Raw genomic sequence first — 12,182 nt, 5'->3', positions numbered from 1 at the left:
GGGATAGAGGAAGAGAAGTGCTTAATTGGGTACCCATGGTAATTAATAACAAATTGAAAAACTAGTCTGAATTCCTGTAAAAAATATATAGTTTTAAACATTTTAAAGAGTCTATAGTAGCTCATGGAATACTCCCAGCCAGTGAGAACAGATATTAAATACCTGAGCTACACAAAAGAGGATTATTCCTCCAAGATTGGAATGATTTAGCAGCAGTTAAACTGTTCTCAATAACAACAACTGACTTGGTGGCTACAAGAAGTTGCAACTATGGAATATTGTAATATGCCTACAGGTGTTAATATTGTGAAAGATCCACTGTTAGGTGAAGGGCAATTTGCTGATTTAAGACAGTAGATGCAATTTTTATGACTCTTTTATTATATACTGTCCTTTGTTAGTTTTAAGAAACTAACAAAGGGAAAAGGAGACATGTCTATGTCCTTCACAAAGATTAAGAAAAGTCCCAGAGAGACTTTTACTGATTTCTTACATAGATTAATGCATATAGATAATGTCCTATAAAGATGACAATATCAAATCCAGATGTCAGCTGGGTATTAATTGAAACTTTGGCTTTCAAAAATACAAATGCAGAATGTTAAAAGGGTCTTAGACCTTTAAAACCTCAATCAGCAGCCAGGCGGTGGTGGTGCACACCTTTAATCCCAGCATTTGGGAGGCAGAGGCAGGCGGATTTCTGAGTTCGAGGCCTGCCTGGTCTACAAAGTGAATTCCAGGACAGCCAGGGCTATGCAGAGAAACCCTGTCTCAAGAAACCAAAAAAAGAAAAACAACCCTCAATCAGCAACCATGGATCAGTGGATTCTGACATGGCTGATACTGGCTCTAATAACTGTGGAATTGGAAAAGCAATGGACAATAGTCCTAGATATCAAATGTCCATTGTATTCACTGTGAGAGAAAAGCTCATTTGAAAAGGGATATTCAATAAGGTGTTCCTAGAAAATTCTCTAGAAGACCTCACTCTTCTGGGTTTCTTAGAAGGTTTGGTAAGTGTTGGGATTGAGATCATGAAGACAGATCAGCAAAAGATATTTGAAGTAATCCCTTATTATGGGAAAATCCCAAAGGGATCTCCCAAACTAGGTATTAAAGATACTATACAGATATCTTAGGCAATATAGTTTGACAAATGTCCAATCAGAATAAGAGAAAATTCCACATGAAATGCATAACTCAAAAAAGGAAAAGAAGCAGAAAGACAGCAACACAGATGATCCAGAAAACTGAAACTTACCACTCTGCATGAAGAAAGCTCATTAAAGTGGCTGCAAAAGAACAGATCATTCATCATACTGGCAGATTGGAAAACCTTGATGCCAATACTGACATTTGCTGGAGCACATATAATCAGGATAGCAGTTATGTAGGACCATCACATCAATAAATTTTCCTTAAGGCTATTTGGACTGTTAAGTTCATGGAATTGATTATTGTTTCTGTTGATATACTTAAAATGTGTACAAATTTTAGTTTAAATTGAAAAAAGAAAAAGGTATAAGGGAATTTTAATCCAGCAACATCCTTGCATCCAAAGACCTTCTAGGTCTGTGTGACCTGGTTGGAACACAGACCTTTTATACCTCTAGCTGGAATACAGATACACCCTCAATACACACATTCAATCCCAAACAATGAAGGTAGGAGGAAGCATCCACGTTGGATTGTTACATCTCATTGAAGGACACAGAAAGTGACAAATTTGAGAAAGATTTAACAAAATGAATCAGCGATAAGATATGCCCAATTTTCAAGGGAACAGCATAGGAAAGAAAGAACTTAAAGCAGTGCAAGAGGAGGAAGTTTTTACCTTTGTTTTACTGGTACATTTTTACAAAGATAGGTTGGAGAGATAACAAGTTAGACACAGGTGAAAGAGAAAGCTCAGAGAATGAGAAGGTCCAAGAAGATTAGAACCAATTGCCAGAGTTAGTTTGATGTCAAGCAGACCAACTCAGTGAGAAGCTGAGAGAAGCCAGATTTAAGCAGTCAGCTAGGAGAGTAGTTTGAGCCAAAAATATTATTTAAATCAGCCAGCCAGATTTCAGAAAGAGCAAGAAAGCAGTAATCCTCCAAGAAGACAATTAAATCAGTGAATACAAGTTTCTTTTATGATGTGTTTAAACAATGTTATGAATTTCATTAGTCTTAAATAAATGATAAAGTACTGTCTAGAGTCTGACCTGAAAAGTGGCTGTAAAGGTATTTAGTAATCAAATGACACGAGGATAAGCAAATTAAGCCAATTTAGTACCATTTTCTTGTTTAAGAATAGAACATTTTTACCATATGGTAAATTGAAATTTAAAAAAAAGTATATTTTAGAAGCTATAAAGTGAAGTCATAGAAAAGAATTTTGTATATTGAATTGCCACACAAACAGTGGTAAATAGGATTAATAAAGGCAAGTAAAAAGGAAGGAAAATGGAAACAAAATAATTTTAAAACTAGTAAGTGAAATATATATATAAACATGCGGGTAATGACTTATATGTAAATGTGTGAGTGTGGTGTTCCTGCCTGCACGCAGACCGGCGCCTTGTCTGCATGGGCAGAACACCTTGGGGTGGGTTCGCACTCCTGCTTGCTGAACCCACTGTGGATCCGAACTGGAGGACGAGAACTCCTGAGAAAGAACAGGGCTGCAAAGGAAAATATGGGGCCTTGGCAAAGTGTCTGATCAAAGCCCTAATCTTTATTGTCAGGACTGGCTTAAATACAAAGAAGGGTTCCCAGCATTCCCCTGAGTCCTTAGAAGTTGCCACGGCGTTCTCGCGATGGTGGGCAGTCCTGGCAGTGGCGGGCAGGTGTCCGATGGTGGGCAGGTCCAGGCGACGGTGGGCGGTGACAGTGGGCGGTTCGAGGACGCTGTCCAGATCCAGGGTTTCAGGAAGAAACTCCCAACCTGTCTGCAAGAGGCGGAACACAAGGCTTAGAGGGAGGAGCCAACATGTGAGAATGGCATATTAGAGCAAAATATTTCCCAGATCCCTAGTAAATAGTGATATGTGTTCTACTTTAAGACAGAGCCTTACTAACTATTCCTGGTTGAAGTAGAACTCTGAAGGAACACAAAGTTATCTTAAAACTTATGTCAATCCTCCTGACTCAGTCTCCTGATTGATGGATGACTGGAGACATATGTCACTATGACAGACTTGCATTAACAGTTTTATATCAAGAGCTTATCATAAGTAGGTAAATATTTGGTAGAACAACTAAATGAGAAGGAATTATTTATAAAAATACACAGGTTCAATTGCCCATTATTCAAGCTGCTTCTGGTACGGGTAAGAGTAATTCCACATATCAAAAACAAGGACAACACATTACATCCTGTAGAATTTTCTACTTTTAGCATTACACTAATGCTTGTGAGTCCCTATTAACCAAAGTACTCTGTGTGCCTTCTAAATTTCTAGTGGGCACAATTAAACACTGAGAAGTATTTGCAAGTTTTCATAATAATGATTTTAATATTGATTTTAATATTGGTAATATTAATAGACATGGGTTTACTATTTTAGCACAGTGATACACTTAAATGAAAAGCAATCCAGCATTTATTACATGTCATTATGTAATTCCATTATATTATGCCATAGTTCTTAAGAGTAAATAAAAGAATTCCTTGATATGTGACCACTAATTAGTGTTGGCTTGACCTTCACATTCATAACCATAGAATAGACATATTGCAAAAAGTGCTCCTGAGACTGTTCCCCTTGGGTTTTCTTTTCTTTCAGCTTAAAGTATTTCAGGCAGTAAATCTTTCAAAGCTCCATTGGGTTAAGATTCCTGGGAAAGATAGGTTCTTTCAACATCTAACGTTTTGTTTCACTTACAGGTCAAAGAAAAGAAAGGATGAAGCATTTTAAAGGAAACATGACATCTCAGAAATATTTGAATTCTGACAGAAGTAAGTGTTATGAATAGCATGTGTGTGTGTGTGTGTGTGTGTGTGTGTGTGTGTGTGTGTGTGTTTAGAAAGAGAGCTATGATTATAATCAACTCTTCAAGGTACTAATTTTATTCTGCACAAAATATGGTATTTACAAATTCCACTTATAAATCTAATTCCTGATATATCTTTACTCACAGTTAGTTAAGTAATAAGATATTTTTTAAATTATGTGGAAATTATAGTGACAATTAGCTTATTAGCAAAGGTTTTAAGTTCCTTTTATTTAAGCATGAACTTCAGAAATATGTAACAGTGTTGAGATACCTTGTTTGTTCATGTGCAGCCTTGTCCTGTTGTACGACTATTTAGAAAACATGCAACAATAAACTGGCATAGGGCTTACCAGGTCATAATGGAGATAAAAATAGAAAAAAAATGATAAAAACAATTTAATACTATGTTTAGAGCATTATTACTGCTAAATATAAAGCATGTAATACTTTCTATTCCTTTAATTGTACATGACATTGAGATTAGGCTTTGATGATTTACAATTATCTACAAGAAAATGAGATTATTTAAAGTGGCAAAGAAAATAGAAAATACTTCTTGATGGTTAACCCTAGCCAGACATTCACATGGTCTTTTATTTAAGTCTCAGGGGACACATTTCAATGGTTTTCTTTTTGTCTATTTTTCTGGTTCAAGATGCAGTTAACAAAGCATTGAAAACAATATGAAAAGAGTATGTTTTTGAGGACATTCTATTAAAAATAAAATGTAGACTTTTAGAAAATAAATACAAGTTTTAAAGACAAGGTATGTTACTAAACTGAAAGTATGTTTTCTCTAAATATGATTATGAAAATTTCTTTTTCTTGATTTTGAAAGATTCTATTTGTGCCTTCTTCCCTCCCTCATTCCTTCCTATCCTACTTCTTTTCCTTTCTTCTCTACTTAAATAATAATCAACTTAAAATGAAAAGAACAGAGGGACTTTGAGATAGAGCAGAGCTTGTAGATGATTCTACATACTGAGATTTATTTGATCGACCAATAGATACTCTGTAAAACAACCTTGAAGCTTTAGTTGCATTTCTTAGAACATCTGAGTAATGCAAATAAAATAGAACTGGATTATTGTATTAAAAAGTTTCATGCTTACATCAATATCTATACAATACTTTGAACCATTAGGATTTGTGATTTCTATGGTTTTTTTTTTTTCTTTCTTTCTTGTTTATGCTCATTTTATTTGCCTCTTCAATCCACAAATTATTCTGTATAGTATGAATCTGGAACAAATTTATATAAAGTCAGTATTTTATTTTGTGTAGTAAATAGTGGTTATCAAGTTGTTGTCAAACAATCCTTTGGTGGGAAAACAGAAAACAAAAGCCTTAATACTTTTCACTAGTTGATGCAGGGGGAATGTAGCTAATCTCATATATAGAATAAAAACCACAGAATTGAGTGCTTTAGCCCCTTGGTAAAATTCTGCCCTACTACCTCTATTCAAAAACCCGTTAAATTTTATATTCTATTAGAAATAAAGTATGATTTTGTTGAGAAGGACATTGAAATATTGTTAAAACATGATATAGTTAACTTATTTCCTTGATATCCCAAGATATCAACATCACCATGGCTACCATATTCTCAGTATGGGAGTAAATAAACAGGACAGTTCCAGAGGAATGATTAGCACTCTAGTGACTATAAGATGTTACCAGTTAGCTGGGCATGGTGGCGCACACCTTTAATCCCAGCACTTGGGAGGCAGAGGCAGTGGATTTCTGAGTTCGAGGCCAGCATGGTCTATAAAGTGAGTTCCAGGACAGCCAGGGCTATACAGAAAAACCCTGTCTCAACCCCCCCCCGCCAACAAAAATGCTATCAGTTATCTCTAAAATATGCTGTTACATTCTTAGAGAAATATAGAAGTTATACTTTCTATTTAAATGCCAGACATAGTTACCTCAAATTATTTATTCTTAGACTCTTGGTGTATTGAGGTTTTTTTTGTTTGTTAGTTTCTTTTGTTTTTTGGAATCATCTAAGGAGAACACTGAAATTACTGTCAGACTATTCTTGCCCTTTCACAAGTATGATTAAGACCATTACATTCTTTAGAATACTGCTATTAATTCCAAATACTGTATAAATTTCTAACAATGAGATAGGAACATATAGTTAAATTAGATGTGACACATAGAATCAAGACTTACGAACTTTTATATATTTAATAATGCAGAAACAATGTAATATAATATAATCTTTTTTGAGGAAGGAAAATGAGTGGAATTCTTCCTTGTATTGAAAAATATGAAAGAGAAATTAGTAAAATTGAATTGGGCAAAATATGAAGTGTTTAGATTTATATTATTTTAAGGAGTTTCTGTAATTCTGTAATTCAGCCATTTCTGTATTTGTTCATATGTAAAATGTATATCAGCACAGAAACAATTTGTCTTTATCAGAGTTTAATATGTATAAAATATTCATAAAATTCTCTAGGTATACAATACCACTATTAATACTATTTAATTAAGAATTAGGTATATATTTATATACTTTATTTAATGTGCTTAATTAATGCATTTAAATGAATCAAATATGACTATTGTTACTCAGTATATTATCTTATAAAAGTTTTAAAAAAATCTGTCAAAGTTGCATTTTCCTTGGTTGTTTAATTTCAGATAAATTAAGTTTCAGCTGTGCATGTGGATTCACCTAGTATTCATGGAAAATTATAAAAACGTCACTGAGTTCATTTTTACGGGTCTTTGGGAGAATAGACAAATAGAGCTGTTGTTCTTTCTCTTGTTCCTGCTTTGCTACCTGGCTGTCTTAATGGGGAACTCTGTTGTCCTACTCACCATCACCTGCAGCCACCTAATTGAACAACCAATGTATTATTTTCTCTGCCATCTTTCCCTCATGGACCTCTGCTACACCTCCACTGTGATTCCCAGGCTCATCAGGGACTTGGCCTCAACAAGAAAAAACATTTCCTATAATGAGTGCATGACCCAGCTCTTCACTGCCCACTTGCTGGCAGGTGTGGAAATCTTCATCCTGGTGTCCATGGCCTTGGACCGCTATGTTGCTATTGTCAAGCCTCTGCACTATATGGTTATCATGAGCAGGAGGAGATGTGATATGTTGATTGTCACAGCCTGGGTACTGGGGTTCTGGCACTCCATTGCTTTACTATTGATGGTGCTCAGTCTGCCATTCTGTGGTCCCAACCACATCAATCACTATGTGTGTGACATCAAGCCTCTTTTGAGATTGGTCTGTAAAGATGTTCATGTTGTTAGTATCTTATCAATTGCCAACTCTGGGATGGTGGTTGTTGCCATTTTTATTGTACTACTTGTTTCTTACATACTTATATTGTATTCTCTGAGGACAAGATCATCTGCAGGGCAGCGCAAAGCACTCTCAACCTGTAGTTCACACATAATGGTAGTAGTTTTATTTTTTGGGCCCTGTATTTATATCTATATTTTACCTGCAGGAAGTGAGAACAAAGATAAGGAAATTTCTGTGTTTTACACCGTGATTGCCCCAATGTTGAATCCCCTTATCTATACTCTGAGAAACAGTGAAATGAAAAGTGCCATGCACAAGGTGTGGTCTCGGCTGTCATTCAGAGTTGAAATATGTGAAAGAATCTTGTGATTCTGCTCTGATGTTCCTAGGTCAGCTACTATTTGAGAGGTAACAGAAAATTCAAAGTATTGGGGGGAAAGTCATTAGCCAAAGGAACAACTTAGTCCTCTGTCTAGTCTTTATAATACATGTGTATCCAGAGGTGATCAGGTGGATATAAAAGCTGCAGGAATTACTTTCATTTGGTAGAGGACGTGAAAAGTACGGGGAAAGCCTAGGTTCCTTTCCTAGAAAACCCAACACACACACACACACAACATACACACACACACACACACACACACACACACACACACACACACACCTCACACTGATAATGAAGTAAATCTCTAACAACTTTAATCTTCTGTCTCAAAATAAATTACAAAGAAATTTAATTCAGTTTTCTCACTTGTTGGTTTTATTATTTTTAATATTTCCTCTTGTCATATATTCATGAGCATGATATTGGATTATATAAGTGCATTTTCATACATCTATGTAATATACTCTGAATACATTAAGCTCCCATATTTCCTTCCCTTCCTCTTCTCACCCCTTGCAGAGCAGATTTAAATCTAATTCTATACCATCAGTACTCACTATGCTTGAACAGGTAAGCTGTTGTGATTATTGGCTTTTGAATTTGGGAAATTCAGCCAGACATTTATCTTTTGTAATTGTTCCTGACAATGCTTTAGCAGCTGGCAACAGTCATATGAATATATTTATGTATACATGAGTGATATAATATTTCACAGCTGGAAGATCACTTACTTAATGCACAAATGTCTTATGGCAGCATGTCTCATCAGACATTTTCATGATATATGCTTTGCTCTCTCATTACCTATATTTCTTCTTGTGATACTCTTTATATGGATGCACACAAAGTTTCTCCCAGTTCCAGTTCATTTTTCCTTAGTCTGTCTTACCTAGCTTGTTCTTGTTACTGTGGTTGAGAGTACATGCTTCATATATACCCCCTCACTCAGTTTTATCTTCTCCAGGAAGATTCTGGTGGCAAATCAAAAACTAAAACCAAACAATCAACCCATCAACCAACCAACCAACCAACTAACCAACAAACAAACTATCCAAACAAACATGCAAGCAAAAACCAGACAGAATACCCAAATTCCCCCTTTATCCAATGCTGCTAATCCTGAAGGTATTTACAATTTTCAGAAAATCCTGGATTTGATAGCAGTTCTTTAAAAAAAAAAGTAAAACAATTAGATTTTAATAGTTAGATTGAGCAAGATTATGAGTATAATAATATACATGTGTCACATAAATTAAATTCATTATTTTATACCTTGTTTCTTTAGAAATGTTTCTTAAAAATGAGCTTGCATAGATTTGTGCTACGTCCTCTGTACATATGTTATGGTTGTTATATTTTTGCTTTATTGGGGCTCCTAAAAGTAGGTGTTGGGTGTCTCTGACTCTTCTATCAGCTCTTCTGATATCTTTTCTCATCTGGGTTGACTCATCCAGACTTGATATGAGGGTGTGTGCCTAGTCTTATTGTATCTTGTTAAGCCATGTTCTCTGGATATCTCTGGGAGGTCTGCTTTGTTTACTGAAGAGAAATGGAGGAGAAGTTAGGGAGAAGTGAAAGGAGGAGAAACTGCGGTCAAGATGTATTGAAAACAGAAAATAAATAATGAAAAATAATCAAATCCAACCAAAACCAAACTAAGAAAAATATAACAGCTAAATTATCACTACAAATGATACTCAAATACATTTTGATTTTATATGTTTATGTCTATTCATTTTTACTTAGGACTTTTAAGTACACTTGACATGTAGTTTACCAATAAATTTTAACTGCAACTTTTATTTGTCTTTTGTATCCTCATACTTACTGTGCTTCTAATTATAGATTATTCTGATGTCACCTAAAGTCTTATATGAAAAACTATTTTTTAGAAAAAATGAAAACAATCAGTAAATAACTGTATTTACTTATCAAAGACAGAATCTAGCCTTTGTACATTCTTTCTAAAATCTTACTTTTTTATTAACTGCACTAGCAAAATATTACTGTTGTGCTTACAATTTTTATCATGTATTAGATAATGTTGCCGCAATATTCTCTCTATCTCAGCTTACTGATTTAATTTTTTTGTTTATATATTTCCCTTTACCAAGGCTTTTGTCTTTTCTCAGTCAGGATTTCCTAATTTATTCTATACATAATTCCCTTACTGAGGTATTCATCTCTTAGAATCATGTAGGTATTAGAAAGGGAGAGAATCTTAAAGTCAACACACTTTTTAATTCATCTAAATCATTCATTCAAGCAATGCACCTGTTCAAAAGTCTAGGGTATTAAAGGAAAATATCTTCCCTTTCCAAACTAAAGTGATCATTATTTGTGCACATATATTATTGATTGATACAGTGTAACATCTTTTCTTGGAATAGTAGAATTTTACTTATTAAATTATATTGTGCAGACATGTGCTTCTTTGTGTGTAGATTAGTATGATGAATATTTTCCTGCTTGCAACATTTGATGATTGAGAAAATTAGTCACAAGAAATTTCTAGATCAAACAGACTTTTTCAGATAAATAAACCACAAAAAATTATGCTATGATTTGTTTTTGTTTTTAAGATATGAAATTTTAGTTGGAAATATAATGTTACAATATTGGGTTTGAAAATAATATTGAACTGTGATTAATTTTCTACTTTTATGTTCTCTTAATAAAATTTAAATTTCTGATGAATTTATTTTTCAGTGTTGATTTATTTCTTTATCTCATGATTCCTACAATCCTTGGAAGTATTGTTTTATGACTTTTTGGTCAATGATTCTCTTTGATGCCATAGTAAGATGTATTTATGATAGTTAACATTTATATTCTGACCCAAATGCTGTTATTCAATATTCTGTGCTTTCCCCTTGCTCTTATGTTTTTCCTAAACCTCTTCTAAAATTTTCCCTGAGCCCCAGACCTGCTTATAAGTCTATGAACCTTTCAGAACACTTAGCTTCTATGCTATAGCAAGATTCATGTCTTTCAATTATGTCTGATTCTCTGCTGTAAGTGCCAACGATTATCTAAAGACATATTCCTCCATGAACAAGGCTGTTGGCATCAGTAGTCAACTGACATAAACACAGATGTTTATATTTGGCATATTTACAACATGTATTTAACAAAACAATAGAAGTTGGCTCTTAACCAAGAATTATGACAGTTATACACATGTTTATTTTATATGTATGTTTGTTCTGGCTCACAGTACCAAGCTCAGTTTCTCTGCTGTGTAGTAGACCTAAACTTTAATTAGCATATAATATAATTCAACCATGAAAGTCAAAATTTTATTGCACCCATGGTGAATGTTGCATTTTATTTGGGGTTAAATAAAAATACATGAAGTCTTTAGATACGAATATTTATAACATGACCAATAACAAGTACTATTGTCTTTTAAGTCCTTAACAAATAGAATGAGTCTAATCCTAAGCACAGTCATTTAAGAAGTATATCCTAATTATGAACAGTCTAAGCCCATAGATTAAAGAAAAATAATACTGGACACATTGCTTGGTAGTCTTGTCTAGCTCAGAGGTGTGGAGCACATCTATAAAATATTCAAGTGTGTACAGAGATGCCCCTCAATATGCTCATTTTACACCACAAAGTTTTAGCTTGAAATAAGGAAAATAATATATTCAAGGTACATTATTAACCGAGAACTGAGACGCTGAAGGTGCCTACTATAGGCAAGCTAAAAGAAAACCTGGCTATAAGGTCTGACTCTTACTAAGCCCAAAATCATTATTCTTATTTGCTCAGAAAAGTAGAGAGTTACATCCAGGAAACTCTCAAGGAACTCAAGGACAGTAAATGCACAACTTGTAATCATGTCATCTTAACATAAAATTTATAAGCACATCGTCCACATATCGAAAACCTTCTCCATGAATTTCATTACTTGTAACAAAATTTTCAGTTTCTAGCTTTGAAAGACTTCCAAAAAATAAAAAAATAAAAATAAAAATGTGCACAGCTCTTCACCTTCCTATTTCCATTAAATTCCCCAACTTTCTATTATACCTCAGAAATTATCAACTTATCCCTTCCATTTTCAATTTTTATGAACAGAATTTAAACTTTTATTTTCTAACATGTTCTACATATACCATCTAAAGATCCATTACTAACTGCCATGTTCATATGACCTGACAATTATCTTTGAGTGACCTGGATAATCCTCTTTCATGCTTTTCCTTCTATTATCTCCACTGTGAATGCTTAACATATTTCAAACATGTATGATTTACATGCAGTTCTAACTCCCTCAGATTCATCACCTTCTTCCTTTGAAAGAAAACACCCTATTATGCATATCAGCAATGTTGATAAGGGTCCCTTTCTCCCCCATGCCAAATGCAATGTTTTCCTCAGAAGGTAAAGCAGAGTGTTTTATTTAGTATATCTATACATATAAATACCCAACCATACACACACATATACAGAAGCACATGCTGCATTTCATACCTCTGCATGTGAGTGTGTGTGTGTGTGTGTGTGTGTGTGAGAGAGAGAGAGAGAGAGAGAGAGAGA

At 34.2% G+C, this 12,182-nt stretch overlaps 1 protein-coding gene across 1 annotated transcript; it reads left to right on the top strand.

The window, feature by feature from the left end:
- Positions 1-6,673: 6,673 nt before the first annotated feature.
- On the top strand, positions 6,674-7,618 carry LOC110319619 (olfactory receptor 4P4-like). The gene has a single exon (XM_021195117.1). It carries the CDS (start codon positions 6,674-6,676, stop codon positions 7,616-7,618), a length of 945 nt encoding a protein of 314 aa, XP_021050776.1.
- The last annotated feature ends 4,564 nt before the right edge of the window (positions 7,619-12,182 follow it).

Source organism: Mus pahari, chromosome 3 (genome assembly GCF_900095145.1).
Source record: "Mus pahari chromosome 3, PAHARI_EIJ_v1.1, whole genome shotgun sequence".
NCBI lineage: Eukaryota > Metazoa > Chordata > Mammalia > Rodentia > Muridae > Mus > Mus pahari.
This window is presented reverse-complemented; position numbering and strand designations above follow the sequence as displayed.

Excerpts from the sequence above, each read along its gene's own strand:
- LOC110319619 (XM_021195117.1), top strand. The coding sequence starts at position 6,674 with ATGGAAAATTATAAAAACGTCACTGAGTTCATTTTTACGGGTCTTTGG.